The sequence below is a fragment of the Microplitis demolitor genome, chromosome 8 (assembly GCF_026212275.2).
Source record: "Microplitis demolitor isolate Queensland-Clemson2020A chromosome 8, iyMicDemo2.1a, whole genome shotgun sequence".
Lineage (NCBI taxonomy): Eukaryota > Metazoa > Arthropoda > Insecta > Hymenoptera > Braconidae > Microplitis > Microplitis demolitor.
Window position 1 is genome coordinate 5865399 of NC_068552.1, and position 25162 is coordinate 5890560.

Consider the following 25162-nt stretch of genomic DNA (forward strand, 5'->3'; position numbering starts at 1 on the left):
TTGCGATGCTCGAGGAAGCCAAAGATTCGCTAACTCCGGATATCACGGGGAGTGACACTGGGGGAAGACCCGCGAGTCCACGGCTTGTATGCGGTGGGGGAAGAATGGATGGAGAAGCAAGAATGTGAGAGTAACTGGGAGTAGTAGAGTGTATACATGAATGGAGTAGGAGACGAGAGAAGAGCAGTGGAGAACTGACCGTGGTGTCCGAGAGATGGATTTTGGAGTCGCTCGAGTACGAGTTGACCCAGTAGTCGAGTTTGGAGTCTTGGAGGGAGTGGTGGTGAGTCGAAGAGCCCCAAAGGTAGACCTTGACCACACCCTTGGCTGATGTCGTTTGGAGCTTGTGGCTCTATTTGTTGAGTTTTAGAGCTGTTTGTCGTGATTTTGCCGTCTTGAGTTACCGCATTAGTTATTTTTATTTTATTATTTATCTAGAATTGTGTTTTGTCATTCGTCGTCCACGACAGGTTCCCGATGTCATACCCAGGTATTTATTGATTTGATGGACTGAGAGTACTCGACCGCGGGCCTGCTGGGCTCTCCGCGTCAATCTCGCGTCGTCTCTATGATATTTCATTTAGTTTTCTTTTCTTTAATTTGTTTAATTTAAATTGTGATTATTCGGCTTCTTCCGCGTAAAAAGAACCGCGACCCTCTCTCCACAACCTAGCATACTGAGCGCACCAGGATATGCCGCTACCTCCGTTCATTTCTCTCATCTCCGAAGAATTTAGACATTAGGATTTAATTTACGTGTACGTTTAGACCGGTTGCCGATACCGGGGAAATAAAAGTCAGCTGGTGCCCGTCAGGATCTGGAGGAAATGAGAGGATTGATCGGTGGGCGAAGTGTAACGTAGCCCGATTTGTGAATTTTGAGTTCGAGTCATTGAGTAAACTTGTTGAATAAGAATTATGTATAATTTTGTTAAGTTTAATCGAGTGATCTAAGGAAAAGATACGTTACAACAAAAACAAAAAACACAGTTCTGAAAATTTCAAAACCTTTTTAAATAAATACAAAATATTATACAAAAAAAAATTGAGCCAAAAATTTAATGTCGATCGTCATTTTCGATGAATTTCAAAATTTGTCATTTTTCAAAAATTTTTTTTTTAATATTTTTTTTTTCATAGCTTCAAGTATCCCTTTCAAAAAAACTTTTGGATCGTTATTGTAACTATCATAGTTTTCGAGATATTGAAAGAATAAAGTTGAAAAACGATAAAAACTGCGAAATGTTGAATTTTTCATAACTTTTAAAGAAAAATTTTCAAATTTTTTTTCTTTGGCAAAATTGCGTTATATGGTAATAGGAAACTTCTGACCAAAATTCGTTGAAATCAAAAGGGGTCGATTTCAACCATTGTTTGATTTGACACGGAATGACCTATATATATATATATAGTTATGGTTATGATTGTACAGCAGTTGTACGGGGTAAGTAATGTAATAAATGCGTATTGGCCTAGTTTAATATTTAAGCTAAATACATTTATAATTTATGTAATAATTACTATTTCTCGTCAATTAATTCGAAATATTAGTTGATAATCTCTTCGTTGTACAAAAATAATAAAATCCATTTAAAATGACATACATAAAATAGGATTTACACCTCTGATTATTGATTTAAATAATCGTATAAAATTTATAAGGGAGACAAAGATTGTCATTGAATATATTGTTTTGTATAGAGCAGAGAAATTGGGGATTAGATAGTGACTGATTACTTATCAATTTAAATATTCAAAATTTATTGCTCTCAATTATCTTAAATCTTTTAAAAACGTAATTTCCGCATTTCCGAATTACTGTGACTTTTTGCAAGATTATGCACAGATTACCTTTTTTTTTACATTTGCATGTAAAGAAATTGAATAATACATTTTTTTTTCTGTTAATTATAAAAATTATAAATAATCATCAATCGTTAAATGGACCGAAATTATTTACAAAATCTTTTTTCATTAATTACTTTTTGATCCTTTTCTGAACTTTTACTGTTTTATTGAGTTACAATAATAATAAATGATTAGTGAATGTTAAACCATGCATAGTTAATTATTAATGACAGGTATATTTTAACTATTGTAATTAATATTGTTGAACATTAATGTATTTTATTGAAAAGATTTATAAAATAACATATATTTCTAGTATAAAAAAAATAAAATCCTTTATATTTAAGTGTTCATCTTTTAGCTCTGACATTTCACACACAACTCTGAGTTTAGGCATTTGAGTGTGACTAGATTCGTTTCTGAACACTGTGAAATGTATATACTGTATTTCTAGAGTTTCTTTTTCTATCATTTGCAATTGTTACGTTAGTTTCTTTGAGAATTTTCGTCGCCTATGTCGATGTATTATAATTATTGAATAATATGTACACAATTAATTTTTTGTGTACGAATATATTTTTGCAATAGTGTATGGCGTTCATCTACTTGACAAACATGACTAGATTAAAAATGAATAATTCGGTCCATTCTACGTTGAATGTCAATTAATATCAATGGGAAAATCAATAGTATTCGAATATTACTATAAACAGTTTTTTTTTAATAAATACGTAAATTAAATCTTATAAGGCATTCCAGTAGGTACATAAATGCCAATTTTCTGCTCACGAACTGTCTGTAGCTATCTACGGCAACCTCACATTATGATGTATATATATATATATATATATATATATATATATATATATATATATATATATATATATATATATATATTAGGGTGCTGTTTGGAAAGAAAATTTTTTTTTCTTTCCCCATCTTGTTCTACATGTAAACATAAAAATTCAGTACAATTTTGAGCTCTTAATAACAATTTTAACAACTGGAACAATATCGATGAAGTTTTCTGATGCTAAAAGCATATGAATTTCGATTTTTTTTTATTCGATTAAACTCAGCCCCATAATAACGTATCCTATTAGTTCAAATTTTATAAAAAAAGAATTGTATGCTCTCCCATGCAGGAGCTGGCAGAGTTGAACGACGGGTCCCTACTCAGCCTAGCACTGAGGAACCTAACTTTGGCACACCTATATTCGCCCATGCTTGGCTAAGCATTGAGTACTCAGTCCTGGCCACCCCGATCATTACCCAAGCTTGGGCCAAGATTGGGTGCCCCTGTTTTGGCCGTCCAATGGCAACCCGACTTGAACCAAGGTAGGATTACCCAAGTTTGGCTATACCTATGGTTTGATAAGTAGATCATATAAAAGTATCAGTTCAACATTAGTAGGTTCGTCCAGTAGCTAACGTTCAAACCCAGCAGTCAGAAGGACGGCAGTTCGTGCTCAGAACCCAGCAGAATTTTCAACGAGTTTTTTTCACATCTTTTACCTCCCTTAGATAGTTTAAATGTTAATAATTATGAACTCTACGAGGTTAATAACAATTAAATTGTTTCTTAATTAAATTTTTTTTTTCATCAATGTATTGGGAGCGTCTGGCAACAAAGAAAGGGCCAGGTCTAGTAACCAGGCTCAGCCTAAAATTATCATTCCAGACTTCTATGAAGGCTGGGCCAAGACTGGCTTACAAGCTTGACCCAAAGTTTTACAAATTCAGCCCAAGCCTGGGCCAAACCTGGGTCAGTGGTACTTTCGTCTCTGGGATTTGAAAAAGCCTGTGTGTGCTTACCCGTACCTTCAATTAGAGTCCATGTGGAAGTATTGAAAGTCTAATTTCCTACGAAATTTGTGTTTTTTTTTTTGTCGTTAACTTGTAAACGGTTGACTTTCAGGAGAAAAAATACAAGACGTTTTTGGTAGAAAATTTTGTCTTCTGCAAAAAAGATTTTATAAGTCAAATCTCTAAAATCAATATTTAAAGAGATATATGATATTTAAATAATTAAAATTCAAAATTTCAGCTAAATGTCAAGATCAACGATTTCATTATTAAGAAAAATTACATTAACCTGGTTTTTGAACGAAATTCATCTGTTAGGTCCCAAGGAAACAAAAATTTCGAACGGGATTCTTCAAACCTATTTTTTAATCGTTTAATATTCGAAAAGAATTGCAAATGAGGTGGGTATTTAAGAATAATTTTCATGACAAATTACGGGTATTTTATATTTTATAAAAACAAGTATTAATCAATATTAACCATCAATTAATAACTGATTATAATTGATAGTATTGAATATTGACATTTCGCTAAAATTTCGAGTTTTGATTAATTAAAGTTCATCTATGAGGCTTAGTTTTATTCAATAAAAAGAAAAAAAAACTGGGGATTGGTTGGCCATGCAAGCCAGCCCAAAAACTTCCCGCTGTTCCCGAGCTCAAAGAGCAAACATTAGTGTGAATACATATTCGAGCTCTTCAAGCTCAAAAATACTCTTGCATATTATCGCTTTTTATGAACTTTTCAAGATCAAACAAATAACGTTTTATGTTAAAGTTTGAAAATTTATAAATCGGAAATCATTAATAAACAATGGTTTCTCTAATTTTTATTCTCAATTATGTTCAATAAAATAAATGTGTTCATACAGAAATCAATATATGTGTTAAAGAGTAAGATTTAAATGACTTTGACTCAGATTGGAGCATTAACATATAAACTATCTGAAAAGTATATTAAAAAAGTAGTTTTTCAAATTTTTTTGTTGATAATATAACTTGAACTAGAACAAAGTACCTTTCTTTATAAGATCATCGAAAAAGATTAAAAGACGAAAAGATTGCACGGTTTCGAACATATTTTGGTACATTCTAATATGATTTAACCACGAAACGTGACATAAACTGTTATTTTTCAAATATTTCGACGCCCATATCTCTTAAACTAGTCAACCGATTTTTACGTTCAAAGTGCCAATCGACGCATTTTGTTGAGTTCTAGAGCTGTTTAGATGTAGAAATTGATCAGACGAGTCACTTCAAAGATAATTGAAAGAAAACGTTTTCTACCATTTCTTTCTCGAACGATATCTCTCGAACGAATTAACCGATTGAGATGGTTGAGGTAGCAATCGACCCATTTCATTGAGTTTCAGAGCTGATAACATTTTGAAATTGATCGATAAAACCGTTTTTTTTAAATTTACAAAAAACTAAAGAAAAATTTTTTTTATACTTTTTCTATATCTTGGTGTCTACTAAATCGATTGATCTCAAATTTCTAGGAAAGTACCGGCCAACAAACTTTTTCGATTGCCGCGAGAATCATTTCAATCAGTTAGTTCATTTATAAGATATGGAGAGCTTACATTCATACATATGGGGCGTTCCACGCCAAATCGTTTTCAAATTTTATTTCCTCAGAAAAATTATAATTAATTCACATCTATTTCCTTACATGTTTAATAATTTTTTTGTGGAAATAAAATTTGAAAATTTTGATGATAATTGTGTGTCAGATAATTATTAATAGTAAATCCTGAGCATGATATTTTTTTTACTCATTTTTCTTTAAAAAAAAACTGGAATGTGAAATTTAAAAAATCGAAAAAAAATAGATCCCATCGTTATCCCATTATGAGCATAGCTGAAAAAGTTGTAGAAAAGGTGACAGTTTGCTGTGAAAAATTATGAGGAAAATCGATCAGTACGTGTTTTTTGTAAATCGACAATTTATACTTAAAATTAAAAATTTTAATAGTAGCGTGGTTCAAAAAAATTTTTTTTTTATTTTTTACTACAAAGATGTCTAAAAACAAACATATTTTGTCTCTATGAAAATTTTATTCAAACTACTTTTTGCGAAGTTGTAGGCATTTGAAAAAAAAATCTCTATATTTTTCAAAATTTGATACCTCAAAAACGGTTGGAGGAAAAAATTTGAAAAAAATCATGAGGGCCTCAACCTATACTAAAAGATAAAAAAGTTCCAAAAAGATCCGAGAAGAAAAAGCTAAATGGTGTCCGATTTGGCGTGGAACGCCCCATACACACATACACATACATACATTTACTCGAACATTATTCTGAAAATTGTCAGAATAGCTTTCTAGGACCTCAAAAAGTTGACATCTGATGAAAACTCGGTTTTTGAAAATCAGGGTGAAAACAATAAGTTCCAGAATTTTTTCAAATTTGCAATTTTCTTAGCGGGAAGTTAGAAATCGAAATTTACATGCTTGTTGCATGAAAAAACTTCAACGACGTTATTCAAGTTGTCAAAATTGTTATCAAGAGCTTAAAATTGTACTGAATTTTTATTTTCACCTGTTGAACAAGATTTTCGATAGCGAATGAAAAAAGAAATCTTCGTTGCAAACGGATCACCCATATATGTCTATATATATATATATATATATATATATATATATTACCTAAATAATTTTAATATGAGTTCAGACAAGAGTGACTTTACCCTCATGTACTAACTCGTAACAACTGATATTATTATACATAATATAAAAACTACTATTATGTAACAATGTATTAATTACCAGTTATTATTGCGATTAGTGAATAGTGATGAGAGTGATGTCGCTCGAGACTGCCACTAAGACTTCCAGACTCTGAGTTTTCTCAACGACACCTTCTTTAAGTAGAGGGCGGCATTGAGAATTTCCGATTCCCTAGACTCTTCACCATCCGAATGAACTTCACGTCTACGTCCTGGCATGAGTATACGGTGTCGTAAACCTCTTGATGTTGGATCGGAAAGAGCCTCAGCTACCGGAACTTTTTCTTTACTAGAGCCAGGTAATGACACTGATCTACCTACTGAAAAACCCTTACTTATTCTATCTAACGTTGCTGGAAGCAAATGTTTACGAGGGATAGCTTGTTCCCTTTCACGTAAAATAAACCTTCCTAGTGTTTTCCAAAATGCTTGTGTGCTGTAAACATTTTCTTCATCACGTAAAAGTCTTAGTTGACGATTACCACTGCCGACAGCGCCAGCGCCGCCCCACTCAAGTTCCTCTACAAGAGCGAATTTTGATGGATCTTCCATCCTACGTGCTTTAACAAGAGCTTGTGCTAGTACATCTTGAGCAGAACTTGTCACCGGAACACGAAGAATGGCGTAAGGTATTTCCGGTGATACATTGTAAATGCAAACAAGAAAAGTATCTGCCTCATCCCAAATATGCATTGATTGATCACGTTCACTCGTCTCACTTAATTTTGAATGTCCCGCTGTACTTCTAATTGATGCTAACCATGCTCTACTACTTGGATCATTACCAACTCTTTTTAATAAGAAACGACCTTGACCTCTCCACAGAGCTTGAGCTTGAAGTGGATGCTCCAATGAATCTAGTACTCTTTGAGTTGGCAGTTCATCTCTATCTTTTTTTTCCCATCCACGAGACACTTCTTCGACTAGAATATACTCGTCTACGTGCTCAGCAGATACACCAGCTTTTTGGAGAGCTTGAAGCATTACTTCTTGAGTTGTACTCTCTTGTGTCACTTTTAAAATAGTATAAGGTTCGTCTGGTATGACATCGTAAACCATTAGGAAAAACATACGACGTTTTAATGTAACACCTCCAAGTCCTGGATCAACAGTACTTAATTTTTCAGGTGTTTTTCCAGGCGCAGGACGTTTAGATTCTTTATTATGATCGCGACAGCAAGTATTATAATCTAAACTTTCTTCTTCCATTCGTGAATAAATAAAAAGTGTTGAAAGAGCTAATGGTTTATTTTTACACGAACGTAAACGTACGTGTCGATAACCCGGCTTTAAACATTTAAGAGGTAAAACTCTTTGAGCTATTAAATGATGAGAATTTGCTTCAACGATTCCAAATCTTAAAAATGCCAAATCACGAAACATTACTTGGAAACAAAATTTTTCATTCCAAATAGGATTTAATGCATTACTTTGAATAACTTTTGTTTTATGTTTGGCACAATCAATGGGTATTCCAACTAATTCAATTTCAACGTACGTACTAGCAAGAAGGTTTGTCGATGATATATATTGGCCAGAGACAACAGATAGAGTTAGATGAATTGAATGTAAACCATCAAATTCCTTGTCCCACGGATTAAACCTTCGATACATCATGTGTCCTTTGTCCCACATAACTGATGGTTTCCTCACGTAACCACACTGGCCATTTTGTTCAAACATTGCGGCATTAAGGTGTGACGCAGCATCGTCTGTTTGATAATTCAGTGCTACCATTTGAATACCGAATGCCCAAAATATTACTGGATTAAAATTTGATGAATCTATTCGCATTCCAGCTGGATAAGTACGGATTAATTGAGTTTCAGCATGAGCAACAACACCCAATGGTTGCTTTCGGCAAATTTTTTTGGCAGCACTCTCATTCAATGATGAACATTGAAAGCAAGCTGGTACACCACGAGTTGGTCGAAAAAGAGCATCAATATTACTACCACCACTAGCAACAGATATTGAAGTTGATAATGATTGTGGAGAACCTGTTGAAGTTGAAGCTATTCCTCCTGTACCAATCCCAGCAATACTGTGTCTTTGGACTGTACCGGTGTGACTTTGATGACGTGGTTTGGTTGCTGATGGTACTGTACTTGATGGTGTCAAATTTAATCCTCGAAATTTTATGGCTTGCAAATAAACTACTAGATCGGATAATTCCTTTGCTATTTGACTGCTCTGCTTTTGAGATCTATCGTCCCCTGCAGGATCTGATTTCAATCGACCATGAGACATTTGACTATTTCCCAAGTATCTCTCGTAACTTGAAATTGAATTATCTGAAATATCAGTAGCTTTATTATTTTATCATATTAAAAAGTATATAATAATCCATCATTTAATTTTCATTTGTTAGATAAAATCGATGGAAATCGAATCTTACGTTTTCTTTATTAATAAATAAGGACGGTTTCTATCTTTGCATTAACTGGGACAGTACCATAAGTGTATGCGTCATTTCACTAAATAAATTTATTTTTACGGGGACGACCCTTACCGATTTTGTTTAAACTTTTTGGAGCTATTCTATATATTAATCAAAAAATTGTCTGAAAAATTGAGCCTTTAGTACGCAGCCATTACAAAATTATGATTTTTTGAATTTTTGAAAAATTTTGGTTTTTAACTATTTCTTTATTTTTTTTAAAGTAGAAAAATTTCTTAGAAAAATGAGCAAGGCAAGTTTTTTATATGAAAAATTCCCAACTTCTCAATAAAAAATATTCATTTTTGATTTTGAGCTATAGAATACACTTTAAAATTTGATTAAAGTAAAAAAACTAATTTTTATGACTTGACGCTTAATACACTTAATTTCTTATTTTTTTTCTGAAAGCTAAGACATTTTCTCACAAAATGTGTAACTTTCACGATGTGCATATTTTTCGTTTGAATAAAATCAATAATTATTTCAATACATGTCGTTGATTTTATAGTTTTATCAAACTGTAGTAGTACATTGTGTGACAAGGGATGAAACAAACCGATTTCAGACGAGAGTGAAGTTGGCTGCCTGAGCCGTACGTTGACAATAACCATAGTCCGGTCATGTTTTATCCCGTGTTACGTACTCTATTTTTCATGATTACTTTCTTTGAAAATTATTTTCAGTGTCTGCAGCCAGTTAGAAACAAGTTAAGGACAATGGTTTGATCTAATATTTATGAGTTCACGTAACTTATGATTTACAATTCATAATTAAGCAGAAACTATAAATACAATGTATTTTTTACACAAATTTTCATAAAACTTAATCACGAAGTCAGAACTGTCATTGACGTAGATAACATTAATAGTCTGAAATCACTACTATTCAAATCGTAAGAATTAAAGTTCAAATTCCGAATGCCTTGACTTGAAGCTTCAATTCTAGTATCATGAAAAATAATTTTATAATTTTTGTTGTCAAAGCTTCATGGCAGATACATACCAGAGAACATATCTTCACACGGCAAGATTTCTACATTCGGGCTACTCAACATATCATCGGCGTTGATTTCACTTTCACAACGAATGATGACTATCCAATGTCATAAAGGTCAATGAATGATTTAAACGTACGATACTTAGAGTCAAATACTGTAAATAAAACAGAAGGATTTCACACTTTCTTACCTATTATTGATAGCCGAAGATATGTTTGTGTTAAAAATTTATCAATATCCTCGAAAAAGTTGAAAATTAAAGTTTCTTAATTATAGAGAGTTTACATATTACTTAATTTTGTTCAAACAAAAAATATATACATCGTGAAAATTAGATATTTTGTGAAAAAAATTCTCAGCATTTAGAAGAAAATATCAAATTAGATGTATCAAGCACCACACAGTTATAAAAATCAGTTTTTTTACTTTAATTGAATTCTAAAGGATCTTCTGTAACTCAAAAATGAATATTTTTATTGAAAGCTGAGAACTCTTCCTCCAACAAACTGTCATTTGCTTATTTTTCTAAAAAATGTTTCTACTTTGAAAAAATTAATGAAAAAGTTAAATAACAAAATTTTTCAATAATTCAAAAAGTCACAACTTTGAATCAGCTGCATATGAAGGGCTCAAAATTTTTTTTTTTTAATATATAGAATAGCTCCACAAAGTTTGAACAATATTGGTAAGAGTCATCCCCGTAACAATAACTTTATTTGGTGGAATGACTCATCTATTTACTATCAATATCTCTTTAGTAATATATTATTTTTAAAGATTTTAATAATTTCGCGCTATTTACATGACTCGTATTATTTGTTTGTATTAAAAATGAATATGTTTATTGTTTAAAAATTTATGACATTAATCGCAATCTTCTATTAAATTAAAGAGATAAAATTCTGTGTATTTATTATCAATAAATTATATTAATTAATGAGAAAAATTCCTTTCAGTGAAATTTCCGATAAAAATCTGAAGGTTTTAGATTTTTTTTTAAGCAAACTAAAGGCTTGATAGTAGTAATAAAATTTACAAGATTATTCCTCAGTAAATTGTTTACAAAATTGAAAACTCAAAAGAATGTCAAAAATTTATTAAGAATAGAATATTACACGACTAGGGAAGTAAAGTAAAAAATATCTCAGATCACATGTAATTGTTGGCCGAGGCGAAGCCGAGGTCAACAAACATGTGATCTGAGGCTTTCTTATTTACTTCGCGAGGAGTGTATACTATTTTTCTCGTCGACAGAGGCGGAAAGCAGTAACTTCATTTTTCACAGTGGGGCGCTTTCCGCCCGGAGACGAGAAAACGAAAAATTTTTTTTTAAGATTCGGTAAGTTTTTTTTAAGTTTTTCAATATAAGTTATTAAATTCATCATAACAAAGTTATACTCTGCTAGGAAATCCGATAGATTCTTATAGCTATATGAATCGTTTATTTGAGAAACCCCATAAGTCAAAAATATCAAATTTTTCAGGAGAAGCAAAAAACATTTTTCTGAGATACGTTAGCATAAAAATCATAAACCAATAATGAATAATAGTAATGTTAGCACCCCAAAAAAAAATTCGATGATTCAAAATTTTATTGTTAATTACTACGATTAATAATAATGATTTGAAGTTAATTGACTTATGGGGTTTCTCAACAAAACGGAAATAATAGATATAAAATCGTTTATTTTTCAATTTTTCTTCGTCAATTATTTACTATATTTATAAAATAAAGTACAAAATGTGTACACAGAAGAAAAAAATTAACTTAGTTCAAGTTAATCATTTTTTTCAAAATATCATTCTTGTTCCAAGCAACTCAACTTTTCAAATAAAAAAAAAGTTCAATCTTGAATCAACGAATTATAACTCTTCAATGAAGAAAAAAAATTTTTCTTTCAAGAATGTTATTCGTGAAAGAAGCGTTTTTTGTGTTCAAACAAGGTGCATATTTATTTCTCCCAAGAATTTTTTTTTCTTGGCTTGAGGCCGATCATGTTTACTCAGGATGATACCGACTTAGTTTGAGTATGGCGCATTTTTTGAATCAGGATATTATTTTTATCATATTTTCTTACTATAATAGTTACTTATACTAATTTTTAGTTTGAGAGTTAAATAAAAATTTTTATTTAAAAAAAAAATAAAAATTATTTATGCTAAAAATTTCAATAATATTTTCGTTCAATGACTACGCTTTTAATAATAGAAAATTTGAGGTTTCCCCGTACATTAACAATAATAATTAAATAAATTTCGTGTGAAAATCTTTAAAGTTTGAACACAGTAATTTTTTACTACTTTAGGTATTATGATAACGAAATTTATTCATATTTATATCCATTAAACACAAATAATTATTAACGGCGAGATTTATGTTTTGATGTTTATACATAGTTATGAACTTACAATTCAAATCTAACTACACTAACTAAAAATTGAGAAAAACAAGCAACTACGTTGGACTCATCGAGGCGCCACCTGGCGTCAAAATTTTTAATTCACCCAAGTAAATCTGTTACTTGGTTGGGTTTATTGTGTGAAAAAATATACTTTTGAACCAAGCATTTACAAATCTTGATTTAAGAATCCTAAAACTCCTTGAGCCAAGGAATAAATTCTTGAAACAAAAAAAAATAGAATTTTCCAAACTAGTATTCTTGGTTTAAGAATATTCCACTTGAATCAAGTCAATTTTTTTTTCTGTGTATTGAAACTATAATATTCGTAAATTATAATAATAATCATTAATTTTTCTAGGTGCCAATTCCAATTCAAAATTATTTTTTGTACTTAAAAAATATTTTTCTGCGAAAAAAACAAAAAGAAAGTAATTTCTGCAAATTTAAAATTACATGTTTATTTGAGAGACCGCATTAGTCATTGACTTATGGGGTTTCTCAACTAAACGAGATATTTATCATCCGCGTGGTTGAACTTTAAACGCTGATTTAATGCATATTTTGATTGATGTCAATGGGGGGAGGGGATATCCAAAGAACACAAAAATGCAAAAAACCCAATTTCGTAAAAATGATGATTTATGGGGTTTCTCAAATCAACGATTCAATATGTATAAGGCTTTATATTTAACTATTGCACTTTTAATAGAACTCATTTATTCATTCTAATATAATCTCTATAGGAATATATGAGAATTTATCGGATTCTATGAGGTTTTCTAAATAAGGTATCGCTGAATATTTTAGTGCAGCTTAATGAAGCGGGAAGAATCACTTCTAATAATCAAAAATTTATATATATATAAATATATATATATATATATATATATACGTATATATATATATATATATATATATATATATATATATATATATATATATATATATATATATATATATATATATATATATATATATATATATATATATATATATATATATACTTTTTGCCTTTATATCGCAACTGCTTCCTTTTTCGGCTTTCATTGTGCAGCTGTAGCCCGACTTGTGCTTATACTGTACTGTACCATTACGGTGATACCCTACCCCCCACCTTGGCTGTGGGAGTATAGGGGCAATGGAAACCTCAAAAAAAACCATTGCCAGTACAGTTCGGTTTGGGTGAAGCTCTGGTGATAGATAAAATTCCCATTTAACCGATCACTAGATCCACATCCGGCGCCTAACGATCAGAGACCTCTGATCGAGCTCAACGCGTGGCTAAGTGGACACCCAGCCAAGCAGCGATCATGCTCTATGCTGCTTAACTTGGATGATCGCCCGAGCCACTCGAGAACAGCTCGGCTGCCTTTGCCGCAATTCCAATAAATTTATATTTAAACATTAATTAAAATAATTCACCAAATATACAGTAGTCTTAAAACAATTTTTTAGTAATCATATGCCTTTTTAAGAATCAATTATGTCTTAATTGAAAGTCGAAAAAAACAAAAATAATTACATAGAATTTAATTTTTTTCCTAAATAAAAATGAATCATAAATTAATAGATTTGAATATAAATAATTACCGTCAACATTATCATCTTCATCGTCATCCTCATCGTCATCATCATCTTCACTAAAATACTCGACAACAGATGTACTACTCATTTCAGTTCTCATTTGTTTCATCGACGATGCGCGATCAGTCATCAACATTTTGCATCGTTGACTGACAGCCGGATGAACTAAAGGTGCAGTAGGATCTACGACGAGTTTTTTATTTTTTATGAGAATTTTATGTCGCAATTGAGAAGGTGACGGCAGTTGTGGGTCATCACCAAAATCCGAATCGAATAAAAATTTAGTAATCAATTTATCTCCAAACACCGACTAAAATAATATCGACGATATTATTAATTAACTCAAATGTTAAAAATCAGTTTATTATAATAATTAAATAAAAAAAATTAATAATTATTAAATAATACCTGAAATATTTGAGCCATACGGGCTTGTTGGCTCTGTGTACAATGATTTTCAATAGAGAGAATAACTGGATATGGAGATGTGATAAAAGCACTTCTGTCGATAGCTTCAACCACTGATCTGAACGGAATTTTGGTAGTGAATGTATGACCATGATATATCAATGGAGATCCGTCATCTCCATCCCAACAGTCAAGCTCGACACATCTACATCCAGTTAAAAGTACCTAAAATTGTCATACAAATATATATATATATATATATATATATGTATATAAAGTAGATTTTTTGGTCCAATCTAATATGTATATATATATATATATATATATATTAGACTGGGCCAAAAAAATCGACTATTTTTTTTTCTTTTCGATGCTGTGAAAATATAATTCCTGATGACAAAAAAAACTATTGTGCAAGTTTGAGCCTTTAATATTAATATTAAGAGGTGTATCATTACAACTATTCGTTTTTTGACAGAAATTTTATTTTTTACCCAAAACTCGTAAATAATCTACCTGAAAAATTTGAACGATGTATATTGTTAAAGGAAATTCAATTCCCTATAAAAACTCTCTCTTAGTAAATTGACATAAAACGAGCCGTTTCCTTATAACCATGCCATAAACATTGGTTTGTTTTTTAAATTCTTTGGTTCTATTTTGAATTTTTGTAACTACTAGAAATATTAAAATTTTTTTTTGTCAAAAAACATATTCTTGAAAGAAATTAAATTCTTTACAAAAGAGGTCTCTAAACATTTTTTGCTAAATTCACTCCTTCGAAAGTTATTCAACGTTGAAGTTAAATCAAAATGACTTCAATGGCCTGAATAACTTTCGAAAGAGTGAATTTAGCAAAAAATGTTTGGAGACCTCTTTTGTAGAGAATTTAATGTCTTTCAAGAATATGTTTTTTGACTAAAAAAAATTTTAATATTTCTAGTAGTTACAAAAATTCAAAATAGAACCAAAAAATTTAAAAAACAAACCAATGTTTATGGCATGGTTATAAGGAAACGGCTCGTTTTATGTCAATTTACTAAGAGAGATTTTTTGTAGGGAATTAAATTTCCTATAATAATATACATCGTTCAAATTTTTCAGGTAGATTATTTACGAGTTTTGGGTAAAAAATAAAATTTCCGTCAAAAAACTAATAGTTGTAACGATACACCTCTTAATATTAATATTAAGGGCTTAAACTTGCACAATAATTTTTTTTTTGTCATCAGGAATTATATTTTCACAGCATCGAAAAGAAACAAAAATAGTCGATTTTTTTGGCCCAGTCTAATATATATATATATATATAATATATTGGACCAAAAAAAATCTACTAGTTTTTTTTCTTAAAGTACATCGAAAATATTATTTGGGATGACAAAAAAAAAAAATTGTGAAAATTTGAGCCCCTCAATATTAATATTAAGAGATCTATTGTCACAATTTTTTATTTTTTTTTTTTTTTTTTAATGAGCAGGTTTTTTCTCATAACTTAAACCATCGAGATAAACGAAACTGACTCAACTGCATTACTTGAAGGAAATTAAATGTTCTACAAAAAAGGCCAAATTGAAATTTTTCGTCAGATCAACTGATCCCTTGTAATCATGCTTTGAACATTGGCATGATTGTACAATTTGATTGTTCAAGTTTGAAATTTTGTAATCAATGTGAAAATCAGTTTCCGAAAAAAAGACAAACGTGAATAGCTGCACGCACTGTTTCATCTCGCAGTGAATTTAACAACAATCCCTAGCTAATAAAAAGCACAAGTGCGTATTTAATTATTATAATGTTTAACTGTATAAGTATTTATATTATTTTATTGAATTATTTAATTAAAAATCATTGATATTATTGTTTCTTATATTTATGTTTCGATAATTATTTTGAATTTTATGTGTTGAATCAAAATTTCATTTCAGTCAACAGCACACGTGTGTGTAGAGTACATATAAAAATATCGACTGAATGGAGAGTAAGTCGATATAGTGGGGGCAAAAATCAATATTTCCCTCCAACCACGTGGTGACCTGAAATGATTATTACTTTATTGTTTAAAGGGTTCATAATTATTATATTTATGAGTATCGATGGAAAGTATTATTTAATTTATCATTGTGATTTAACTCAAGTCGTGTAATAAATTAAAATATTTTATTTTAATTGATAATTCCATGTCCGAAGTCATTATAAGGGATAATACGTGAGTGATACCCATCCCTCGGAAAACCAACGTGAAAAATGGTCAGAGAGGACTAGGCTATTGTAAGGTAGGACGTGTTGTTGTTCGTGGATTTATTTTTGGTAAAATTTGTTCTGGCCCAGCTGTCGTAATTAAATAGTTAAGAAGTTAATATAATCCGGATCATTGATATTTTGTTATATTAAATTACAAGTATAGTTCGCGTATTATTTATTATTGAAAATATCGAGAAGTAAATTATTATCAACGACAGTTAGTCATTTGGATTATCATTTGTTGCATCGGCTATCGCTTGATCCTCAGTAGAGTTGATCACGATATTAAATTGATTAATAATTGAACCTCAGTTATTATTGTAAGAATAAGTTATATATTCGGCATATATCCTAAAGTTTGGTGCATACATGCGTAGACGCGCCGAATAAATTGCTTAGTAGATAAGATAGGGATAGCGTATTTGGGTACTTGTCTTACAAAAGTAGTTAAAATATCATTTCTCTGGATAAATTTTTTTTTGTAATATAATGGTATGCAACCCAGTGTTACTCAAACAAATATTGAGTACCCATGTCTTTAACTCCTCAGGGTAAATAATTTAGAATAAAGAAAAGATCAATATTTTTATTGGTATAAATTTTATATTGAGTTTAAAGAGTAAATTTGTAATTTTTAACTTCCCGCTAAGAAAATTGCAAATTTTCAAAAATTCGGGAAGTAATTGGTTTCAGTCCGATTTTCGAAAATCGAATTTCTGAGAGATGTTGACGTTTTGAGGTTCTAGGAAGCTATCCTGACTAATTTCACTTTGAAGTCCGAGTGTATGTATGTACGTACGTATGTAAATATCTATAACTTTTGAACGGATGAACCGATTTTGATCGTCAAGGTGTCATTCGACGCGGCTTGGCAATATCTAAAAGCTGGAGAAAAAATTAAGCTTGCTTGGTAGGCTTCGTTCAGAGATATTCAAAAAATAAACTTTTTTCAAAAAGGTTTTTTTTTTGGATAACTGTTTATGTTCTTGATGGATTGATTCTAAAATCAACTGGGTTCTGAAGCTTTATAAGCCGCGTCAAATGCCACCTCAACCATCAAAATCGGTTGATTCCTTCAAGAGAAACCGTTGTCGAAAGAATTGAAAAAAAAAATTTTTCATATTTTGGCGATTTCTCAAAAACGACAAAATAAATCATTTTCAAAATTTGATTAGTTGTAGAACTCAACAAAATGCGTCGATTGCCACCTTAAACGTCTCAATCGGTTTGTTCGTTCGAGAGATATCGTTTGAGAAAAAATGGTAAAAAACGTTTTTTTTCGAAAACAAAGGCATGCAAAAGTATTTTCGAGCTCGAAAATGGATCTACAACAATTTTTCGAGCTCAAAGAGCTCGGAATGGGCGGAAAGTTTTGGGGCTGGCCCGCAGGGTCAACTGACCGACCGATTTTTTGCTTAAATTCCCCAGTGGATAATTTCATTAATTATTATTATTATTATTCGGCTGTAATAGGTATATTATTATTTGATAAGATTTATCATAAAAAATTTATGTACAGTAAATCATATTTGGTATTGTAATAGTTTGTTGAATTCATAATTATATGATATATTTGAATTAAATAATACCATGAAAGAACCCAGTGATAACCAACATTTGTTTGTTCATTTCCTGGATATATTTTAGTAATAATTATACCTTATTATTGTTATTCATCATATTTATTTGTTTGACAGTCAACTTGGTGCATACATTCTCGCTGAAGATTTTGTCCCGTGATCTCTTCCCTCATATTTTATAATTTTTGTCCGCTTTGAAAAAACGAGCTAGCGCCCTAGTGCACTAACCCAGCCTCAGAAGCTAGTCCAGGCATACTACCGATGCAGGAGCTGCAAGAGTTGAACGAAGGGGCCCTTCTTGGCTCAGCACTGGAAAACCAAGCTTTGGCACGTCTATATTGGCCGATGCTTGGGTCAAGAATAGGTAACTACTCCTGACCATTCCAGCCATTACCTGAGCCTGGGTCAGGACTGGATAACCTATCTTTCGCCGACCTAATGATTACTCAAGTGTAAGCCAAGACTAGGTTCCCCTGGTTGGATCATTCAATGGCAATCCAGATTTTGGCCAAGGTAAGATTATCCAAGTTCGGCCATACCTATAGTTACCCATTCTTGTGCCAGAATTGAGGAACCTGGATTTTTTTTTTTAATTATTCAATTAACTTATTATTATGGTTTTTTTAATTAATAATGATTTAATTTTTGGATAAAAATAAGTTTTAAATAATAAATATTTTAACATTCCGATTAAAATTATTTACAACTAATAAATAAAAAATTTTTTAGTTCGTTATTATTTGCAATCAACAACCGTAATTTTATAATTTTACTTATAAAAATTAATTCAAGTCAGAAGTAACTCATAAATTTTTATAATACATGTTATATTTAGTAATTGTGGTAGAGCAAGATAATCCCTGGATTCTTGATAAATAATCAATTAAATGTAATCAATCTTAATTTTAAAAATTATGTAATTATAATAAAAATCATACGAAATTTTCATACTTTGTCTTAATCGAAAATATTAATTGAATTGCCCTTTGTACTTCATAAAATCGGATGGTGGTAGTAAAATGAATAATTAGATCATATATAAGTTTCCGTTCAGCATTAATAGGTTCATCTAATAGCTACCATTCAGACCTAGCGATTAGGAAGACGGCAGTACGCTCCAAGAGCCTAGCAGAATTTTCACCGAGTATTTTTCACAAACTCTATTAGGTTAATAATAATAAAATTGTTTTTAATTAAATTTATTTGTTTTGTCGATGCATGGGCCAGATCTGGCAACGAAGCCTGGGCCAGAACTAGCAAGCGAGCATGAGTCAGGGCTCGCAACCAGGCTTGGCACGATGTTATTATTTCAGACATACCATGTAACGGGGCAGCTAGAGGTTCGACGGCTCGGATCGGTCGCGTCATTTCTGGGAGCCCCTCAGTTCACACACCACCCTTATCAACGCATATTCGCTACCCGGTTCACCGAGACTCCGAAAGAGGCCCATGGGTCAGTGTGCCAAACATCCTAGACGGAAGTTCAGGCGAGGTCACGTGGATGACCCCTCCTCGGATTTTATAGCTATATAAGGGCGAGCAATCAGCGATGAGCTCAGTTAATACGCAGTTAGCATATACTTTGCATTTAGCAATCAGCTAGGAGATGTAGTGAAGGGCTGAGGACGCTTAACGAGGTCCTTACTCTACACTCTCCAGCTCACTAAGCACACATTGCTGTCTATCTTTTGTACTAGTCAAGTCAATTCGTTGTATTGTAAAGTCCGTTGATTTATTGCCAAGTCCGTTTATTTACTGAAAAAGTCTAGTCAGTTTATTTGTTGTAAAAGTCTAGTCTAGTTGATTTCATTTTAATCTATGTAATAAAATCTGTGCCATAATATCGGGTCATCGCCAATAGTCTTGCAAAAGGGTCAATTAAGTATGTTGCAGTCCACGTCCAGAATGACCTACGTAATTTGAAGATCATCGATGTAAGTCTACATGCAGTTAATTATAAGTTTGCCAAACGCGAAGTTATTTATATTTAAAATTTTGTTAAATTTTATTACAAAAAATAATCATATTGTATGAAATAAATTCTTCAAACCGATTATGTTACTGATGAGATCAGACCCAGGATCTCCTACTTACGCACATGAATACAATAATTCTTTTGGTTTTCCCTTATAATCTAAATGTCCATATATTCAGTAAATCATGTTTGTAAATAATCAGAACATTAATAAAATCAATGAAATTATATTATAATAAAGAGAATTACACTATAAAATAAATTCATCAAACCATTCCCTCTATCCTGTAATCAGGCTGCGTACTCAGTCATACTAGGTATTTCAGAACCCAGTTGCTCATAATCGAAGCAGCCGGACAAGGAGGATTGCTCGAGCTTCCTGGTACGAGGAAGGCAGGGCAAACCCTTACAATCAAGACTGGAACAAGGCTGGCTTACAAGTGTGATCCAGATTTCGACATAGTTGAACCAAGCCTGGGCCAACCCTGGGTCCGTCGTACTTTCATGTCTGTGTATTATTTTATTTATTACTAGCTTTTGCCCGCGACTTCGTTCGCGTGGACTTCAGGTTCGTCCCGTCTAGTCTAGTAATAAGTAAGAAATACGGTAACTAAGCACTGCAGAGCCCTAATCATAGGCCTATAGGTAGCTACTGCAGTATGCTCCTATAAACTACATTTACCGATCTTTTTCCTTCAGCATAAACATGCAGATTCTTCGCTTTGGAAACACGTGAGCAAGCCACATAGAGCTGACCGTGAGAAAAACATGGCGTGCCCAAATGTAGGCCTGCTACCTTCAAGGTTTGACCCTGCGATTTGTTGATCGTCATTGAAAATGCGACTTTTAATGGGAACTGCAGGCGTTTAAAATTGAATGGCAAGTTGTTGGGTATGATTGGGATGCGCGGTATAAGAACATTGTCTTTCTTGGCTTCTCCAGTTAAAATTGTAGCCTTCACTATATGCCTTCCTAATTCGGTAACTCGCAACCGAGTACCGTTGCATAATCTTGGCGCATCCAGGTTACGCATTAACAAAACGGGTACACCTACCTTTAATTCCAACTTGTGTGATGGCACCCCGGACAACTCTAAAGAGTTTAGGAACTCTACGGGATAACTTGTAGTGTCATCGGATGACATAACTGTGTCAATAGAATTATACACTGATGTTTCGGTGTTTATTTCGGCCAAGATTTTTTTATTTATTTTCGCAACAGTCTCATTTTTTGGTGCCAATATGGTTCTTTCACACAACCAATTTTCGTCAAGAATATTTTGTTGCAGATTCGGAAAAACTTGTTCAATAAGTTCGTTTTCTGTCTCCACAGCATGACAAAATTGCTGTGTGAAAAGAACCATACCGTCTTGGTCGGTGTTTAGGTGGCCTTCACCAATTTCTAGCAGTTTTTGAGCATATGCTCCTGATTCGACATCGCTGAATAACTGGACTCGCAAGTTAGTGGTAAGATGAAGCTTTTCAACTTTAGACCACAGATATGAGGCTTTTAGATATGCGTTAATTTCATCTGCTGCAGTGCCTCTCTCGATAACAGGTAAAGTCTGTCTAAAATCCCCTGCCAATAACACTACCACACCACCCATCAACTTTCGATTGCTGTGAATATCTTGTAGACAGCGATCAAGCGCCTCAATGGCGCGTTTGTGTGACATAGTGCACTCGTCCCACACGATCAGCATACATTGTTGCAAGAGGGCGCCACGGGCACTGCTCTTACTGATGTTGCACGTTGGGGTTTCTTCGCTCGCCAGATTAAGAGGTAATTTAAAAACCGAATGTGCCGTTCGTCCACCGCTCAGCAATGTTGCAGCGATCCCAGAGGAAGCCACCGCTAATGCAACTTTACGGTCCTTACGAATTTTTGCTAGAAGCAAATTAAGCAAAAATGTTTTACCTGTACCGCCCGGGGCGTCAAGAAAGAAAAGGCCGCCTTTGTCAAGCTCAACTCGTTGTAATATTTTGTTATAAATGTTTTTTTGTTCGGGTAGCAGGCGTGGTTCAGTTTCGCTGACCTGAGCGTCTAATAAAGCAATATCGTAGCTTAGCTCTTTGATCAAATCGGTCGACAACTCTCCTCGACGCTCTGATGTAGGCATACCGAAGTCGGACAATTTCTTACCGGAAATCGTTATTATTTTGTCCTCTATATGTCTCAGTGCTTCATTGAAACATAGATCATTGTTGACTTGATCCATCCTTTCAAATCTATGCAAGATATCCTCCGATAATGCAGATTTATACTTATCCCATAGTTGAAGAGGATTGGATAAACCGCAAGTGCATATCAATATTGCAAATAGTTCTCTTATTTGCGAAGGAGAGCGACACAGCACTGCCTCTTCCATTGTGGCATCCCAGTGGTTGTCATCTTCCAACAACCCCAGCTTCTCACATGCTTGTCGAAAAGTTTCAAGTTCTTGGCCGTCAACTGTTTTTAGATCCAAGAAGCTAGTGGGGCCCTGTACTACATTCAGCAGCATTCGCAAACAGTAACATTCGAAGTTACTAACATGCACTGTGTAAATGCGCCCAAGAGCATCTCCTGCCTTCACACCTGGCCAGCCGTCGACAGGTGTACCTTATAAACGACGTTTCCATTCTTTCGACGACACGTTCCATGTATAGTAGCGGGGTACGTCAACATAAAGTAATGTTTTTGCAAATGCGTCATTTTGGCAAAGCAGGAAAAATGCAGTTAGTGTCGTCTTAGGTGGTGCGGCCATTCTCTCTCTAAAATTGTTTTCAGTGAAGTAAATCCGCTGACCATTAGGCAGATGAACCGCAAGGTGAGTGACTGTTGGGTGTCTTTCATGCAGAGGCAGACCCAAGATCCGCCACGCTGCTTCGTTACTACTAACATATCTACCGGCTCGATACGTTTGCACCTCATCTCTCGGGTCAATATTAACATTCCCTTGCTGTCGAATGTTAAAAATAGCCTAGTCGCTGCCTTTGTTTATATATTTACAAATATATTTTATCGCCTGTACCGTATTGCAGAACTCTACATTTATGTTACAGTTATAAATTTTAGACAGAAGAGGAGAATATGGAACAATCCAGCTATTGTCAACCAATACTTCCTGTGTTCCACCTCGGGTTTTTAGAGTTATCGTACGGCCGCCATCTCCTGGTGCTCTACGCCTGTACAAAGGATAGCCTTTGTCGTTAGTTTGAGTATCTTTTAAAAGCGCCCTTGGATACTTTTTGGTGGATTTTCCTTCTTTCATGCATGGTGATGACGGATTTAGTGCACCACAGGGACCGTGAATCATATTTTTGGTTACAGTATCGTAGAGTTTTCGATCACTTTCTGGATTTGGTATCTCCGCACTTATGACTTCATCAATTTGGTTGGGGCATAATTTTTCCGTCAACCACAGCAGTAAGTGCACGTGAGGCAGACCTCTTTTTTGCCACTCGATCGAGTACATGAAACACTTCATATCTCCAAATATTTTACCTTTTGTAAGTAGAGCAACCAATTTTTGTACTTTTATTTTAAATAACCTGGCTGTTAAGTCATGTCTGTCTGTTGTATTTTGACCTGGAATGAGCTCTTTAGTAATTTCTGGCCAAGCGGAATTACATGTCATTGTAATAAACAGATCAGGCCTCCCGTAGTTACGCACGTATGTGAACGCATCCTGCGTGTACTCATGAAGATATCTCAGGCTATTTACAAATGACGATGGGAGTATTACCAATTGACCCAAATTGTTTGGATCTAAATCCGCATCATTCCTGACCGCGTCTTGTAAATGTATATAGTTTTCTGCTCGCAGTTTTGTTTGGTTTAAAGCAATAAACCTTAAGCGCTCACTCTCCACTTTGACATACATGTCCACCAAAAACTGAAGAAAGAGAAGCCTACATCGAAGCAATAAATTAAAATTGTTGCGACGTACCATCATATGATACGCATAAAAGTCTTTGCACGACACTTTTTCGTTCGGTATAGGCTGTTTTGTAACTGGGTTTGTCTGAGGAATATCAAAACTGTACCCCTATTGTCCTTTCCAAAAAATTATCGGGTACTCGAGAGCATCATAAAATCTATGAGTGTCCGGAACTCTAGTAAGCCGGCCATCGTGCGCCTGAATAACAATGTCCCGAGACGCAGTTTGTTCAGTACTAACTACTACGGCAGCTATTTCGTTTGTGGTCGGGGCATTGAATCGTCTTTCGTGTTCACCACGTGGTACACGATCTGGGTGTATCACGACCTTGTAATTAACGCTAGTCACTCTATCTTTAGCCATTTTAAATTCATGCACTAAAACGTTGTGATCATGTAGAACTTATTGTATTTTTTGAACTGTGTTTCTTTCCACACCTGGTACGTACTCAGAACGCCTATCAACTTGTGCTTCCTCATCACCCATGAAATAAACTTGCAAAAATTTTGGTTGCGTATTAGTAGCAGGAAGCAAAGAGCCAATTGTGTGGTATATTTGCCCTTGGATTGTAAAAGTCGGGCAAAATCCTAGCATCGACACAATGGTATCAGCTCTAAAAGATGTCATATGGAAGCATGTATTGTATTTTCTTATGTTTTTTAAAAAACGGCGAGACTCATCTGTTTCATTTGAAAAAAGTTCTTTAAGAGGTTCAACAGGCTCGTCTATTGAAGGAAGAACTACTTTTCCTCCCGAACAACACATGCCTGCAGCTTCCTCTTTCCATTTAAGAGCACCGCAAAATCTACATTCTTTATTCATCGCTTCTATTTTTATAAGCTTGTGGCTTTCGTAATCAATAGTTTCATCGTACTCAAATGCAGCTTTATCGAATACTCCCCACGCGTTTCTTGTAAATATTAATCGTCGCTGTTGTGTCCTTTCAGCAACAGCGCGTCTGCGAGCTTCAGCAGCTTCAACAGTTTCAGTAGCTCTTTGGGACCCTATGTAAGTCGCTTGCTGAAGACGCCGAGCTTGAGACTATTCGGGTGTCTCAGAAGCCCGTTGAGATGCCAAATATTCAGCGTTCTGTTGACGTCGAGCTTGAGACTGTTCGGGTGTCTCCGCAGCCCGTTGAGATGCTAGATACTCAGCATGCTGTCGACGTCGATCCTGGGACTGTTCGGGTGTCTCAGAAGCCCGTTGAGATGCCAGATATT

The 25162-nt window shown here is 33.5% G+C and overlaps 1 protein-coding gene across 1 annotated transcript in view; it reads right to left on the bottom strand.

The window, feature by feature from the left end:
- Positions 1-6456: 6456 nt before the first annotated feature.
- Positions 6457-25162, bottom strand: part of LOC103574729 (1-phosphatidylinositol 4,5-bisphosphate phosphodiesterase epsilon-1) — a 184178-nt gene continuing 165472 nt past the window's right edge. Inside the window, exons 10-12 of the mRNA XM_014441063.2 lie at positions 14222-14446; positions 13820-14123; positions 6457-8681 (exon numbers count right to left, since the gene is read on the bottom strand). Coding sequence (XP_014296549.2) covers positions 6484-8681; positions 13820-14123; positions 14222-14446 — 2727 coding nt within the window. The 3' untranslated portion in view covers positions 6457-6483. The remainder of the gene's footprint in view (positions 8682-13819; positions 14124-14221; positions 14447-25162) is intronic.